Here is a 16451-nt window from a genome sequence, read left to right as displayed (position 1 = left end):
AAAACAGGTATTCAGTCTTTACTTTTCATGCCTTTAAGCATATGTAAAATGTTGACTGAAAATTTCAAAAACTTATGGATATAGCCTCTAACATGTATGCATATTTCTGTATGTTCTTAAAATTTAACTATGCTTCCCAAAGCTGCCTTACAAGGAGCAAGGTGAGCTTTAGCAGTTAGGCTCAATCCTGTGCTTATTTTTGCTGAAATAAATTGCACTAAGCCCAATAATATTTACAGCCAAGTAGATGTTTATATGAATTTAGCCTAATTGACAAATATGCATTATGAAGCAGCCTTATATGTCTTGAAGGCCTCAAGCCGAGGTCTGTCTTAATCTGGCTACACAGTCCTTTTAAGCAGAGATGTCAGAAACAGAACTGAGGAGGCATCTACCTGAGAAATATTTGATTTCATGTCTGAGCTATGGTCCTCTTCTGCATGAGTCATCACAGCTTGAGAAGGCTGCAGTGTGATAAACCACATTTGCTAGCAATGCTTGTACCCATTAACTAAAGTGTTTTAACTGAAAACATCTTTAACCTCAATGAAATCAACAAACCAAAACATATCAGTTTAACAGGGTCTGCAACTAATCACAATGGCCATGCAGGAGCATTTGTAAAAGGCCAGTATATTATTACTATTATTATCAGTACACATTATCTGGATTATATACTATGACATCTCAATGATAACTGCAGAAAACTACCTGCAACAGTCTTGATTTTGATATATCCTGGTATACAAGACTATATGGTGAGCACTTTTACTAAAATAGGTTGTAATCCATAAGGCAATTCTTTAACATTGGATACCATAAATGAATATTCAGGAATAAGGTTCAAGTTAGATGCCAGGAAGTACTTCCTGACAGTTAGGACCCATAGGATATGGAATGGGCTTCCATGGGAGGTGGTTGAAGCCCCATCGGTGAGGATGTTCAAGGATAGGCTGGACATGCACATGGTAGGCATGTCATGAGTGGAGCCGGCTGGAGCTGGGGGTCAGACTAGATGCCAGGAAGACCCCTTCTGACTCACTATGTTTCTATGACTCTTAAACAGTTTAAGATATTGACTGATTCTCTGCAACACAAGATTAACATGCTCTGCTAAACATCTCCTTAAAAAGCAAACTTAAACATGGTTTAGTCAGAAGCAAGTTTCCCTTTGCTCAGTAGAATCTTCTCACAAGTAACTATGTAAAGGTTTGTGCCTGGCAAATGTGGCGGCCTGTTTGCTTAAATGCTTGTTTACAACAAGGTAACAAATGAAAAGTAAGGTATTTTATTAAATAATTCAATAAAAGACTCAAGAAATAGTACATAAACAAGATTTTTGGTTCTGTAGGATTTGTACATCAGACAATGATTTGTGTTTATTTAGCATATATACTGAGCAATCAAATGGTCCTCTTCAGATGCAATTAATTTCGGTCCTCAAACTGTGCCTTATTTTTTAACAGATACGCTGCTAGAAATTCAATAGGATTTGGTGGTCTGAAAAGAAAAATAATAGGAAGGTAAATTCTTATATAGCCATCAGCTAAAATGTTATTTTAATGGCTGTGTTCCTAATTCTGATAATTTAATTGAATTAATTTCAGGTCTAGAATTCAGCACACACAGTAATTTTGAAAGATTAAGTACTTCTGAGTATTATTTGAGATAATCTGATGTTTTATTTCAATGTATTATGTAATCAGCACTTGACTTATGTAGGATAGAGGCTAAGTGAAACTGTTGGCTTATAAACCTGTACCAGAATTTCAGCTTCATATACTACTATTGCTTTCTCTCTACTTCCATTGATTATAGAACAGGGGAGCCTTTTCTGTCCATGGACATATTTTCATGTAGGACCACATGCCAACAGATCTTGAATGGCAGTGGGCACAGCTACCTCTTTGTCTCATTCTGAGATTCTGACATGTGTTATCATGGTACACTGCCCAGGAATGCTCTCCACATTCGTATCCCTGCTTAGTGTGCCCCCACTCCTGCCAACTGTTTCTTTGTCAGACTTTGCAAGGCCCCCTGCAGCTCATTTGGGTTATAATTTGTGGAGGGAGGGGTTTCCCTGCCTCACCAGCCATTACTCATGGAAGCGCAATGAGCTGCTGAAGAGGCGAATAATCACTCTGCTCCTCCTCTGAGAGCTCACTATGTTTCCATGCTAGTTGCAGAGAAAAAGCAGCTCCTTCCCAGGACTCCTCCTTCTTTCACCAGCACAGAAACACTGTTGCTCCTCCGTCATTCTACTGTGCTTCTGTGCTGGATGTGCAGAGGCAGAGGATGAGACCATGAGGTTGCTGGTTGGATGAAAAAGAGCTGTGGGTCAGATTCCACCCATGGGCCAGAGCTTCCCCACTGCTGTTATTACAGGCTACATTTTAAAAATGCAAAGAACGACATGTTTGTACATCTGTTCAATTGTCCTGCACTCTTATTTTAACTCAGGGAAATACTAGAAGATTGATTCCTTTATTCAAAATTGTCTAGTCAACTAATGAACATTTATTTGTACATCTACAGTAGTTTCTGAGCAAGGAAGATGGAAGCATGCAAAAGAAACGTAAGGGCCTGCTCCTATTCAATCCTTTCTTCCCCTTATCTCTTACAGACTACCTGACATCAACTTTTCTGTGGGAAAGGAGGAGCAAAGGAGGCAGCAACAGGCTCAAAGAATCCCAGGACATGTTCCATTGGGCTGCTGCACTCTCATGAGATAAGAGAGCAACCAGAGCTGTTCTGCCATTCCTGCTGAATCCACTCTTCTCATACTTTTTTCCTTGTATGTGTTTGTCTATTATTGATTGTAAGCCTGTAGCCAAGGACTATCTTTGTGTAATTGATTGTAAGATGCTACACAAGTCTTTTGTGCTGAGGAAAGGGAAATATTGTAAGAGTGTAATCAAATGCATATTTAAACAAAAAAGTACTACAATCCCTAGCATGCCTTCAGCTAGCCAAGCTAGGATTGTACCCTAAATCTATTAATCAATCAATACCTGAATCTTGCTGGACATGAAAAATGAGAGGAAAGTGCTACATTTTTTTTTTTTACACAAGCATAGTTTGTCTACATCAACCACCTCCTGCTTTGGGAGAGAATATTACAAAAGAGAAGAAACTACTCTACTTCTGTAGACACATGAATGAAGAGAGAAAAAGTTAGCACTGAAATGAAAAAGCTGGACTACAGGAGTGCCTATATTATCTCACCTCTCCTTTGCAAGCACTGCAAGTCCTTGTAGCAAAATAGGCACAACTGTCTGATCCAAATAGGCACGCGTAGGTAATGACTGAAGATCCACCTTCTGCTTTGATGTTTTCTCTGCATTTGCTTTCTCATTTTCTACTATCCGCTTAAAAATACAAATATACACTATATCAAGATAACAATCCAGTGTTTACTTGAAAATATGAAGACTTGCATTTCTGAATTACATTAATAAAATAATGACTAAAGATCCATGCAGACTACCCTAACTTGTGATTTGCTCAACACCCTTCTCACTAACTTTATTTAGCTAGTTTCACAACTGAATGATCTAGGCAAATTATACTCTGTGGAAGTGTGCTAAGATAAAATTAGTTACAACTAAAAATATTTAAGCATAATTTTAGTTACCTCTACGTTTTCTGTAAGACCATATTCTGTATGAGGATTTTCTGGAACCTGCAGAACACCACACAATTGGAAATTGAAAATCTTTTTTTTTTAAATCCAGATGCATTAAAGAAGGTGATGGTGAAATTTTTCTGGCATTACCTGTGGCTGGCCCTCCATAATTTGTTCTGTGTCCATGATGTGTAGAAGCTATCAAGTCTTGTGGACAAGGTAAAAAATACACACACACAAGATTGCTGATTAAACTGCAATAAAAATTAGAAGTCAACATTACAATATAGCTGGTGGAATTGCTATAAATGGTTTTCAAGTATCTTTTGTGTGCATCCAGATTTTCTTCATAGAGATTTTTTGTCACCTATACGTTCCTGATGTAGTAGATCATGTGGGTTAACTGCTAAAAATGACCTTTTCTGCTATCAGATTTACTTGGGAGGAAAATCAGAAAAACTGGTGCTTCTGGAGCTGATGGAGAAATCAGGCTCAATTACACCCATTACAGCAAGCTGACCTATGTACCTCTGCACAAAAACAAGCCTCACTGATCTCAACCGGCCTTAATCTCAAGTAAGCGTACACAGGGCTGCAGCCTTCTGTATGTGCCCTTCCTACACTGCGACGGACAAGCAACCCAACTCTCCCGCGCGAAAGCAGCCAGCTTGCCTGCTGCGGCTTAAGAAGCCTGGCTATCAACAGACCCTACCAGCCTAACGGAGCCGGCACAGCTTGCTACTGAGACGGGAAAGCGGGATGGGACGAGAGCTCGGCAGGCAAACCGAGGCGCCAAGGGAACCGAAGGCCCGGGACACCGACCGGCTTCGGCTGCAAAGCAAGGGCCGAGCGTTCCGCCGCCGCGCTCGACTCACGCCTCGCCCACTCACCTCCGCTTCGCTAAGAGCCTCAGTTCGGAAGCCACACGAGCAAGAACCGACCAGTCGCGGGGCAACCAACAAAACAACCGTCGGGGCGAGTCGTAAACGGGAGCTACGGTCACCGATGTGCCGTAAATGAGAGCGGGAGAGAAGTGTCGTGCTCCGCGGGCCAGAGGCATTCAGCCGCTACTGCGCCTGCGTGCGCAAGAATGCCAGCCTTTCGATTAGCCCACTGGGGGGGGGGGGGAGAAAAGTGGTTGCCAGGAGACACTTTTCCACGTGCTACCTGGGCTTTTCTCCCTTGCGGATAGTTTTGGCATGCTGGGCCACTTAGGCATACTTAGCAGGGGGATGCTAAAGGTGTTGTTCCGGAGAAGGGCAGTTCCGCTTTACAGTAGCCGGCATGTAGGCTTGGGCGGTAAAACCGCTTCAATGGGAAATGTGTCCCGATGCTTCGATTCACTTTTTTTTAATGTTTATGTCGATCATTTCAGTGATCCGATAATCAAACTGGGTGGGAAAAACTAGGTGAGCACAGATCCTCATGTCTCGTCAGGGTTAGGGTTTTGGCTTTTGGATGTGTCTTGTTCTAATTTAGGCATCGTTGTATCTGTATAGGGAGCTATTTTATGCAACCTTAACAATGCTGGGAGTTGTAGGACTTTGTCCTGTCAACATGTATGGGATTGTGCCCTAAATTATTTTGTAGATTTATGCCAGAGGTGGGTTGTTAAAGTTCAATTCCCAATATACCAGCCAGCAAGCCCAATAGTCAGGGATTAAGGTCCAACATCTGAGGTTCACGGTTTATCCAGTCTCAATTTCACTGTGCCTTTCAATCTGATTATTCTAATATGTTGTAATGGGTTGTAATAATACAGACTCCAACACAAAAGCAGTGGCCCTTAGTCCTCTGGTGGATGGATGGGGCCAGATGATGCTTCCCCTCCAAGGACTACTGGGAGTTGGAGGGGAATTCTTTCCAGCAGGGAGGCGGAAGCATAACTCTATGCACTGCTCTGCTAACCTATGGCTTAGGCCAAGCTGCTCTTTCTCTTGTTGAGATGTTCTTCCTGGAAGGCAGAGGGCACAAATGTATAACCTTATAGCCATGCATCACCTCAGAGGGGCTGTAATGCAGGATAGCCTTGCTGGACCTGGTGCCTTCCAGAGATTAGTTGGGGTACAACTCCCAGTATCCTGCAGGCAGCATGGGTGGGGCTAATGCAGAAGATGTGTATTTTCATTATGAGAGCTGATGCAGGACAGGAGAACTGCCAATGTGAGAATAATTCTTCTAAAGCAGTGATACCTGAGAATAAGTGCCACTGAACAAAGCTGGGCTTATTTCTGAGCGCATACATATATGATTTTACTGGGCGTGTCCTTTAGGTTACTTTGTATCACATATTCTCTGAAATTGTTTTGGGAAGTGTCAGTGCATTGTTTGCTGCAACAGTCATAAAAATAACATTGACATAAGGAAAAGGGCTCCTAGATAGTTGAAGAATTGATCCTTTCTTCCAAAACACAAGTGTCATACGGCAGACAAGATGTCTCTTAATGTCATTCTATTTCCTTAAACATAACTGATGCCCATTATTTCAAACATCTTTGTGTTTTGAAATGTTAATATGTAACCAAAATTTCTGCTAGTACATATCAATTTTCAGGGATATGCTAATATATTGCATCTAAATGTTGTTCTAGTAGTAATTCATAGTGAATGTCCTTCTAAAATATAGTTTACAGCAAAATGTGGTGTGGTGTATTTATATGTTCTATGATATTTATTTCCTGGAATCAGCAGGCATATAGTTGTCTCATGCACATTTAACGAACAGTTATTAAAGGCTAGATTCTGGTTTACAAAAACACACTTAGTGTATTAGTCTTACCTCAATTCCAGAGGGCCAGCCATTGGAGTCTATAGCAGCAAAAAAGTTTTGCAGAAGCCTGACTACTAACAGCAATAAGCTTTCACGGATTAGCCATCAAGGATATGGCATGTATACTTAATTGGCAGCTATATTAAAGGCAGGATTTAAATATAAAAAAAACCCCTAGGTGTTCATTCAACTTTTACAGCAAGAGAAAAATCTCACCCATTTGATCTTAGAATATGGGTCTCTCGTTAAGCGAAGGAAACGAAAACAACAAGCCTGATGGTCAGGCTTTAAGCCACTAAAATCCTAAACTTGTTTACTTTAAAACATGCCTATATATATTAAGTTAAACGACGTTCGATACGGTTAATAATTTTGATAAACAATTCGTGACATGCATCAGGCAGCTCACCCAATTGCAGGAGGCAGCAAAATGCTACCAAACAGCCTTTTTTTCCAGGTCTGACGTTCCGACACGTGACAAAAAGGAGAGGAAAGAAACGCTAACTCCCATTACACGATACGTTCCCTGTTGACTAAATTGCCCAGAATACATTGCTTCCATACAAATTGGGCAGCATTTGGCAAGTGAATAGCTTTCCCAACACTGGCCAATCAGCTCCTCCGTTAATGGTTCTAAGAGAAGCTTTGCACGATGGGATTGGCAGTTTTCGGGTCGCCTCTCGCTTCCTACTGCCTGTTCTTTCGACCTCGCCCCCTATTGTCGCTTGTGTCGTTCGCGCAGGCGCAACTTAACAATAGCGCTCCAACCCCCGAAAGACCATTACGGTGCTCTTTATTCAGGAAGGGTCGCTGCGTAGATTTTCTTGCGCGCGCGCGATTGCGGAGCTGGGGGAAAGGGGCGTAGCCTCTGCTATGGCAGGCCGGCGCTGCTGGTGGTTGTCAGTCCCTGGCAGCGGGTTATGGCGAGGGCGGTGGTGAATGAATTCTCCGGGCGGGAGAGGGAAGAAAAAGGGCTTAGCCGCCTCCAGCTCCCCGACCCGGGCCGCCGGGGCCTCCCCTTCGCCCTCCTCCGCGGCCGGCCCGGCTCCCTCCGTCCAGCACCAGCAGCAGGCGGCGGTGGCCTCCCCTCACAAGCGCAACCTCTACTACTTCTCGTACCCGCTCTTCGCCGTCTTCGCGCTGCTTCGGTTCCTCGCCTTCCAGCTCGGGCTGCTCTTCGCTTGGCTGTGCGAGCGCCTCTCTCGTGGCAGAGCGCTCATGGCAGCCGCCAAAGGCACCAGCAGGGCCGGGGCTGCCGGGGATGCTCCCGAGCAAGTGCGAGCCTGTCACAAGCGCGCCTTCGAGTGCATCTCCACGGCGCTGCGCATCGATGAAGACGAGGCGGGTAAGTATCGGCGAAGCGGACGCCGAGCAGCTGGGAAGGCGGAAGAGCTAGGTAGAGACAAGCAGGGAAGGGGAAATGGCCGCGTGGGTAGCAAGCAAGACTCCGCCGTTTAGGTGAAGAAACCTCCCGGTGCTCTTCGGCGTTGGACCTACTTCAGTTGAACTGAATAGGACGTAAGTTAGGCTAGCATTGCTTGCCAGCCTCACGCTGGCCAGCTCGCCACGTAGGCTTGGTGTGCCTTCATTCGTGTTAAGCGCTTTTTAAACTCGGTTTTGCATTGACGGGTCACGACCGAGGCGGCTGGAGCCGTCCCCGTTGTTAGCCCCTCGCGCCTGGCTCGTCGCTGCTTCTCTGCTTCAGCCACTTACTTGCACTCGCAGTGCAGGTGGCCGGATAGCAAAAAGCGGCTGCTCTTTCGGCTGCTCCTTTCAGCTCTGTGCCCATCCAGCTTGGGCTGGGCTTGTGCCTGTAGACAGCCTTTGAAAGCGTATGTTAGCTCGATTTCGGTAAATAACGGTTGCTATTATGCATGCTAAAATGGGGAGGGGTGAATTTAGGAGTGTTTATGGCTCCAAATAGGCAAGACTGGTGGTGGTGTTTTCTCATTGTTAAGCGGAACCCAAATGTTTGTATGTGTGAAGTGTGTTGACACAACGGACTTGTGGGTGGAGCCCGTGGGTGAGGGAGGCTTTGCTGTGGATCTGAAAGAGACTTTGTGTTACCCGGTTGGTCTCTTTGTTCTCCTGGTTCAGCTTCTACTTCTGGGGTTACATCATACAACCCCCTTGGTTTCTTTTGTTATTTTTTAATGCTGGCTGTTGGACTCGGATTTCTTAGGTATTAGACTTTTTTCTCCTGTGGCTAGCAAATGAAGGAAGAAAAATAATACCTGTAGAATATATAAGCAAGCTATCTGGAATGGACCCATTTTGTTACTGTTGGGCTAATACAGTCAAGTAAGGAGTTAATAGACTTACTAGACACCATCTGAACTAAGTTCAAAATTACAAAATTGTACACATGTGCTGACAGCCTACAAACGTAGTTTCGTGTTTGTTGACTGTGGTACCCTGGGTCAAAGATCAATCTTGGTATCTAAAATCTTGGTTGTAAAAATGGTGTATACATTCAAAACTCTTTTAAATGTCTCCAGCCAAAACTGCACAGTATGAATGTGTTGCAGGGAGGACAAATGTCAGTGATTAAAAAAACCACCCTGATTTAAATCTTTAAATCAGATTTACATGAAATTACATTTGTTGTAAGGGTCTCGAGACATCAAAGTGGTGGATGGGGTACACGTAATTTAAATAAATAAATAAAATACATTAAGTGAATCTGATTTAAGCCTTAAGTTATCTTATATAGTACTGTGGTATGTCTCAGCCTTGCTACCAATGCTTCTTTTAATTGGACATGCCAAATATTGAACATGGGTCCTTTTAATACAAACCTTGTCCTCTGTCGCCACACAGTGTTGTTTATTTCTGAATACATATTTTAGCATTAGACTACCAACAAAACAAGAATAGTTATTGCTATTTTTAAGAGTCACTGGGGAATAAGAATCTTGCAAACAGAAATGGATAAACAAATGAAATACATGTTGTTTCTGCTATAGCCACACAGTTGTGTGCCGCCACAAATGAACTTAAATATTTGTCCCAGTTAATTATAAATACATTTTCTATCTTGCCTTTTCTCCAAGAAATTGAAGACAGTCTTATAGTTCCTCCCCCTGCCCATTTGATATTTACAGCCCCCCTATGAGGTTGGTTAGGTTGAGAGATTGTGTCTGTGCAAGGTAGTCCTGTCCCAGCTTCATGGCTGACTGGGATTTGAATCTGCAACTGTCCAACCCAAGGATGACACCCTAACATTGTGGTCCTCATTCCACTGCCTTCCAGATATTTTGTACTACATCTTCTGGGATTCCTGACTATTGGCCATGCTGGTTGGAGCTGGTAGCTGTTGAAATCCAAAATATTTGGAGGGCACTAAATTGGGGAAGGCCACTCTAACATGTTGACATAAAGTTAGTTTTCTTATGAAGCATCTTTTAATGTGGTTTGCTTAGTTCTATATCTGATTGCTTGGACATTCACAGGATAACCAACCATACCCTGCATGGTTATGTTTTTCTCCCTTTATCTTGTGGCTTGATGTGCTTGAGCCATTTGGAGTTATTTGTGTTGCATGTGCTTTTCTGTGGTACATCTGAAATAAATTCATGGTTCTTGGTGGCCTTCTATTCTTGTATGGGACTAGAATGGGCAGCCTTTTGTCCCTTCCAACTTGGTTACTGTTATTTCTGGGTGCTTCTCTATAAGTGCTTTATCTGACCTTACTAAAAAGAAGCCATTACATTCATTGGCTCCTCATCTCCTGCTAAGTTTCAGATTTTCTCTTTCTAGCTAATACTTTTATAGTAATTGAAGGCAGACAGAGTAGTGTTACACCAGAGTGTGATTTCTGAATATGAATGCCATCTCTTGTAATGTCACATTAGTACTGAATTTGTTATGTAGTTTTAGTCCATTTACTATATGTCTCAACTCTACATCTTCATATTTATGGTTTTGTGGGCTGTTATGCAGAATGCTGAAATAACGTATATGAAGCACATGCAACTCAAAAGCACTATATGTATTTCTTGAAGTATAGCAGACTTTCATGCAAATATTTTGGCTTTATGCTGTTTGTTGAACTGCCTTTAATACTGAGAAATTTTAATGGTATTTTAGTAAAATACCACTGAGTGATAACAAAATACCTGAGTGTTATAACACCTTTTTATTGTAAAGGTATCTGGGAGTGTTGCTTGATTAGATCTTGTAAATTTTGTGTATTGCTGCACAATTATGTAAACTCTGTATGCTTTTGTAGTTCTAATTACCTGTTTTTTACAATAAAAAGAACACAACCATTTTTTTTCTCAGCAGGACAAAAGGAACAAGCTGTGGAATGGTACCGAAAAGGGATTGAAGAACTAGAGAAAGGCATAGCTATTCTAGTAACTGGTCAAGGTAAGCTGTGGTGTGGGGTGTGAACGAAACTGAGAATAATATGCAATTTTTGAGTGAAAAAAACAGTTTGGAAGAGGGGGAAATGAAACAATTCAGCAAAAATATTTATCTAGTATCTCTCTCTCTCTCTCTCTCTCTCCCTCTCCCTCTCTCTCCCTCTCTCTCTCTCTTTCTGTGCGCGCGCATGCATGCATGTTTAAATCTTGCCATATACCTAGGTTCTTGCACAAAATAAAGTTTCCATAAGGAAACATGCTGACACTTTTATGCATTTGACAACAGGATTGCCAACTGACAGAAAGGAGGGAATGCTAACTTGCTCTTATATCTATACCTTTTGTGTGATATGCAGAAGTTCAGACTTTCAACAGCATGGGAATTATCTTCATTCCTTTTCAGTGTCTATACAGTAAGCTATTGTTAAAGGCACAGCTACAGTGACTGCTTGAAAAGTTGATAGGCCTAATAGTAATTTCTAGGTTAGGTTTCTGTTTAGGATCTGGTGGTAACTTAAATTATACTGGTTAATGCTGATTCAGGTCTGTAAAAGAAGGAATATCTGAGTGGTATACTGGGTCCTAAACTGATTCTGATTTTATTCCTTAATTGAATGATGCTGGTTTGTAAAGTGCAGTGAATCAACTTTATTTATTTATTTATATATCCCACCTTTTTTCCCAAAGAACTCAAAGTATCTTACATCATTCTCCTCTCCCTGCTCTCAATCTTATCCCCACAGCAACAGCCCTGTGAGGTTGGTGGGACTGGGAGTCTGTGACTGACCCAGCATCACCTAGTTGGCTTCATAGGTTTATGGTCCTGGTTATCTAGGCCTGAACTGTAAACAGCATTAAATCCAGTTTGGGCCATCATAAACTATGATTTAGAATGTAAATACTCTATCTAAATTTTAGATTATCACAATTGCCCATGTTTTAAGAACTGCTTTGAACATTGAGAGGCTGCTGCACTTTCTACTGTCTATTAAATTGCAATCCTAACCACTGCAAATGTGGACTAGCTGTGTGATAATAAAAAAGTCTGCATATGTTAGCATTCATGCTGAAGCTCAAAAGGAAGTAAAGCATGGGAGAAGTACTCTACAGTGTCCAGGTGTCCTTTTCTACTTTCTCCAGCTGGTTGACTTCATGTCTTTTCTGTCTTAGTCCTTCATAAGAGCAAAGTGCATGAGTCTAGGAAAAGCAGAATGAGCACAATTCTACTGGACAATGTATTTATGTATTTGCGCTACACTCATGGTTGGTGAGAGTGAGTGTACTCTCCTGCCGTTGTTTTTAGTTAAGTACTTCATCTGTATGGATACTGTGTATCCAGTGCTAGTTCCAGATTTTTATTAATTTATTTCTATATTGTTTCCATAGTCAAAGCTCTCTGGGCTGTTTATACAGTCCATAAAAACAGGTGATAAAAACACAAACATAAAATCAGAAAAAATTAAAAAGTTAGAAACAGCTAAAAACAGATAAGAAAAACTGTAAATAGCACAAAATAACAAAATAAGAGTGAATTGTGAAACAAATTCCCCTGGTGATTCCCCTCAAGCCCCTGGATGGCTGATTAAGTCTTTAAAAGCCTTAGAAAAGAGGGCATTCTCAACCTGGAGCTAAAAAGATGACAAATTCAGTGCTGGCCAGGCCACAGTGGGGAGGTTTTACGATAGATTGGAGGCTACCACTGAGAAAGCCTTTTGAGGGCCTTTGAGCAAGAATCCTTAGTAGATCTTCTTCAGTAAGTCTGTCTTTTCAGCACCATTGTCATCCATTCCTGTTCCTTTTCACTGTCTTCCTCATCATAACTATTTCATTTGCTTGTTTGACAGGCAGAGAGTCAGTTAGCAAATAAGCAATGAAATGTACTGCTTCTCCTTCTCACCAGCACCATTGTGTCGACCAGATAGGCATACAAACAAGTTGCAGTGGTGAAAAGGAGGCGCAACACTAGAGCTTTCTTCTCAGGGCTCTGCTGGAGTGTGGCAAGTGCCAAGCTATGCCCACCCTTAACACCAGCCCTGCACTGACTGTATGTTTTGGTTTAGTTATGATTGTGATTCCACTGAGTTTTTCTCATGATGATTCATGTCCCTGTTTTCTGAGGATGGGGCAGAAATAAAAGTTTAGACCTTTTTTTGCCTCATATTTTTTGCTGCTGGGTTTTTTTTTCTTTTTTCCTAAAAGCAACATTGAATCTTCAAATTCATGTTTAACTTGGTGCTGGGGGCATGAGATTTCTATTAAAGCAGCAAAACCAATATATTTGAATTGTATGTAAGTGTGAGGTGGCAAATGTCTAACATTCATCAAGACTATTGTGGTCAAATATAAGCACTTAGAAGTATCACTGATTTCTACCAGTGCTAAAGAAGCAGATTCTTTACTTTCTTATTGAAAATCAGTATGACTTAAAATACTTATCTCGGGTTGGATCTTTCAGTTGTTTTATACATAAGTTTTCAGAAAGAATGCTAATACTATTAATAGTTGCTTGTGAACATTTTGAAATGTTCAGAGGGAGTAGAAATACAGGTAGAAGACAAATTAATATGCGTATAGCAAAGAAACATAACTGGTTTGTACATGCTGTCTTATTACTGTGTTCATTTGCATCCTCCCCCATATGTGCAACTGTCCCAAAAGAGAGAAGAGCATGCACAGACTTGTAACGATAGGTAACCATGCATTATGGAAGTGTTAGGTTTATCACTTCTAAATGCATTATGTGTTAAGTTGGTTTTAAGTTCAATATTTAATTCAAATTCTTTTGGTAGCATATGGAACATAAATTGTTGTTAAGTGTGCCTGAATATTTAACTTTCTCTTTAAGGAGATCATTATGAACGAGCTCGGCGTCTCCAGAATAAAATGATGACAAATTTGGCAATGGCCAAGGACCGTTTGCAACTGTTAGGTACTACTTAATATTTTCATTATAGAAAAATGTAGAAATTATAGTTATATGCTGCATACTATAATTGTGTTAATGATGGAGGACATAATTTGAGACTCTTCTATATCTTTGTTGTTTTGGAAAGAACAACTCAGCATTAGATTTTTTTTAACTGCACAGAGCATTGTATACACACTGGCATATGGAAGAATATTAACAGAATTTTTTTGGGATAGTTTAAAATGATGTGGGAAAAAATAGACTCAGTAGTGCAAAGATCAGGAAATAGAAAAGTAGGAAGGAGCTACTGGAGCCCAACATGCTCTGTGCCGTGGCTTCTCAAACTACGGCCCGCGTGACGGATCTGGCCCGCCATGGCCATCATTCCGGCCCGCGTTGCCACTCGCGTGCACACCTGCTGCGTGGGCAGGGAGGCGGTGGCTTGCTCACTCAGAGATGGAGCCTTTCAACTGGCCCCCTATTGAAAAAGTTTGAGGACCGCTGCTCTATGCAAAGGTTAAGGGAGTTTTACTTAAGAACCATTAAGGTGTAACCTTATGCATGCTTAGACTGAAAAAATTCCTGCAAACCTCAGCATTCCCTATGTTGGTTGAGGGATCCTGGGAGCTGTAAAACTTTTCTAAACCTTAATGGAGGGTAACCTAAAGGGAAATTTTAGCAGTGGAAGCCATAAAAGAGTTCTATGGCAATTAGAGAGCCAGTGTGGTGTCATGCTTAAGACTGCAGGACTGGGACCGGTTCTTGTCCACACTCCACCATGGAGCCTACTGGATAACTTTGGGCTAGTCACAGACTCTCAGCCCAACCTACCTCACAGGGTTGTTGTTGTGGGAATAAAATTGACAGCAGGAGGAGATGAATAATGTAAGCTGCCTTGAGTTCTTCAAAAAAATAAAATGTGGAATGTAAATCTAATAAATAAAATCTCAAAGCATTCAAAATATAAATCAGGCATATCAATGAAGCATCATAAATTGCTTGGAGTTTTAATTAAAAACTAGGGCTTTATACCGTGGTGCCTCGGTTCACGAATGCTTCGGTTCACAATCATATCGGGTTGTGAACAAAAACGTTATAAAAGGTTGCGAACTCCGCACTGAGTGGCGACCATGATCGTGGCCATCTCCCTTTCCCCCCTGAGTGGGGAGATGGCCACGATCGTGCTGGGGGTGGGGGGAGATGGCCGAGATCGCACCCATCTTTCCTGCAGGAGTGTGCCGGTGATTGTGCCTGTCTTTCCTGCAGGAGCGCAACCGCAGTCACGGACATCTTCCCCCCAGCACAATCGCACCCTTCTCTCCCCCCCAGTGTGCCCGTGTTCATGCCCGTCTCTCCCCACAGCACGCCCTGTTTGTACCCATCTCTCCCTCCCCCAGCGCACCCGTGATCATGCCGCATCAACCCCCCCCAGCGCACTGGGATGAGGGGTGCATGCAGGGATGACGGGCACGATTGTGGTTGTGCGGGGGGGGGGGGCGGGGAGATGGCCGCACTCGTGCTTGGGGTGGGGGTGGGGAGATGGCTGCGCTCATGCTTGAGTGGGGGGAGATGGCTGTGATCTTTGTTCTTTGTCACTTTGCTTCACATTTTTCTGGTTTAAGAAATAGTTACAGAACGGATTAACCTTATTTACATTGAACCTTATGGGGAAATTTAACTTGGCTCACAACCATTTTGGGTCACGACCAGAGTCCTGGAATGGATTAAGTTCGTGAGCTAAGGTGCCACTGTATAGGGAAGGACTGTTTGCTTGTGATTGACAGTAGCTGTAGAATCATCAAAAGCAAAGATGCACATAAATGGGTGTCTTTTAAAGCTGGAGTGGGGAACTTACTGTGTCTCCAGATTGCCCCTGGGGAAGTCCTTTGTAGGCTGTATGGTTGCTGTGGGTGTGGTCATAGCCCAGAGTAGGTGGGGATGATGCTAACATGGAAGGGATAGAGCAGGTACTTTGGAGAGGTATTGTACTCATGCTGTGTCTGTTTTCCCTACTATGCCCCCTTCACAATTGGATAGGATGTGGATCAAGCAAAGTTTTAACTGGGCCTACTCTTGGGAGACCTGCTGCTCTATTTTAAAGCTCAGTTACAGCCAAATTCACCCACCCTGTGCCTTCCCATGCTGCATATTGGACAGGTGAAGCACTGAGCTGCACAGCCTTCCCAGAATCTTGTGGATTAGAGTTTCCCCAGTGATCTTTTAAACCGCCTTATACTTCATGCAAAGGAAAATAATAGTAGGTAGCAGTTGCTAAACTAATTTACACTGTGTTGGAATGAATGTACTAGCATCATTCTGTGATGCCACTAAAAAGTCCAGCTTTTCTTTACTTTGGTTTATGATTCAGATTACACAATGTAGGTACCACACTTAGAAGGATACTATTATATAGTTTAAGTTCAGAAATTCCTCTTCATTTGCTAGGCAGGGGAATGGGCACAACGGAATACCTGCATGGGAGGGAGGAATTGCTCACATGGTTATTTCACTTTGTGAAGTACTGGTGAAGGAACAGCACATTTTTAGGAAACTGACAATACATTTGCAATACAGCTTTAATTTATAATGGTTTCCAGCAAGTAACATTTATATCACTTTTCAGTTTAGTTTCTCTTGAGTTTGAAGGAGCTAAGATGTTATAGAATTGCAATTCATGAATGTTTCCCAGGTTCACATGTTCTCCCCCTCTGCCCCCTCAAGTCCTTCAGTTGGTATTTCAGTGTCCTTAGCAGTAGAAATAATCTTACCTGCTCCCTGTCC

At 42.2% G+C, this 16451-nt stretch overlaps 2 protein-coding genes across 14 annotated transcripts in view; one reads left to right on the top strand and one right to left on the bottom strand.

Annotated features, from left to right (window-relative positions):
* Positions 1 to 1272: 1272 nt before the first annotated feature.
* On the bottom strand, positions 1273 to 7533 carry DPY30 (dpy-30 histone methyltransferase complex regulatory subunit). Of its 7 annotated transcripts, XM_044419165.1 has the most exons (6): positions 6405 to 6785; positions 4516 to 4701; positions 3776 to 3879; positions 3635 to 3682; positions 3226 to 3368; positions 1273 to 1500 (listed from the first exon to the last, which is right to left on the bottom strand). In XM_044419165.1, exons 3-6 carry the CDS (start codon positions 3809 to 3811, stop codon positions 1428 to 1430), a joined length of 300 nt encoding a protein of 99 aa, XP_044275100.1. In that variant the 5' UTR covers positions 3812 to 3879; positions 4516 to 4701; positions 6405 to 6785; the 3' UTR covers positions 1273 to 1427. The 7 variants fall into 7 exon arrangements, with proteins under 7 accessions (XP_044275100.1, XP_044275130.1, XP_044275122.1 ...); XM_044419195.1 differs by lacking the exons at positions 4516 to 4701; positions 6405 to 6785 and adding an exon at positions 7515 to 7533 and having other exon boundaries at positions 3776 to 3832; XM_044419187.1 differs by lacking the exons at positions 4516 to 4701; positions 6405 to 6785 and adding an exon at positions 6805 to 7032 and having other exon boundaries at positions 3776 to 3832.
* SPAST (spastin) overlaps positions 7067 to 16451 on the top strand; it is a 45774-nt gene continuing 36389 nt past the window's right edge. For 3 of the 7 annotated variants that reach the window (XM_044419122.1, XM_044419114.1, XM_044418972.1), the window contains exons 1-3: positions 7069 to 7740; positions 10680 to 10766; positions 13608 to 13691. In XM_044419122.1, coding sequence (XP_044275057.1) covers positions 7335 to 7740; positions 10680 to 10766; positions 13608 to 13691 — 577 coding nt within the window. In that variant the 5' untranslated portion in view covers positions 7069 to 7334. Of the gene's footprint in view, positions 7741 to 10679; positions 10767 to 13607; positions 13692 to 16451 lie in introns of all 7 variants that reach the window. The other 4 variants (XM_044419129.1, XM_044419055.1, XR_006413642.1 and 1 more) reach the window with 3 other exon arrangements.

This window comes from Varanus komodoensis, unplaced genomic scaffold (genome assembly GCF_004798865.1).
Source record: "Varanus komodoensis strain SLA01 unplaced genomic scaffold, ASM479886v1 scaffold1, whole genome shotgun sequence".
Lineage (NCBI taxonomy): Eukaryota > Metazoa > Chordata > Lepidosauria > Squamata > Varanidae > Varanus > Varanus komodoensis.
This window is presented reverse-complemented; position numbering and strand designations above follow the sequence as displayed.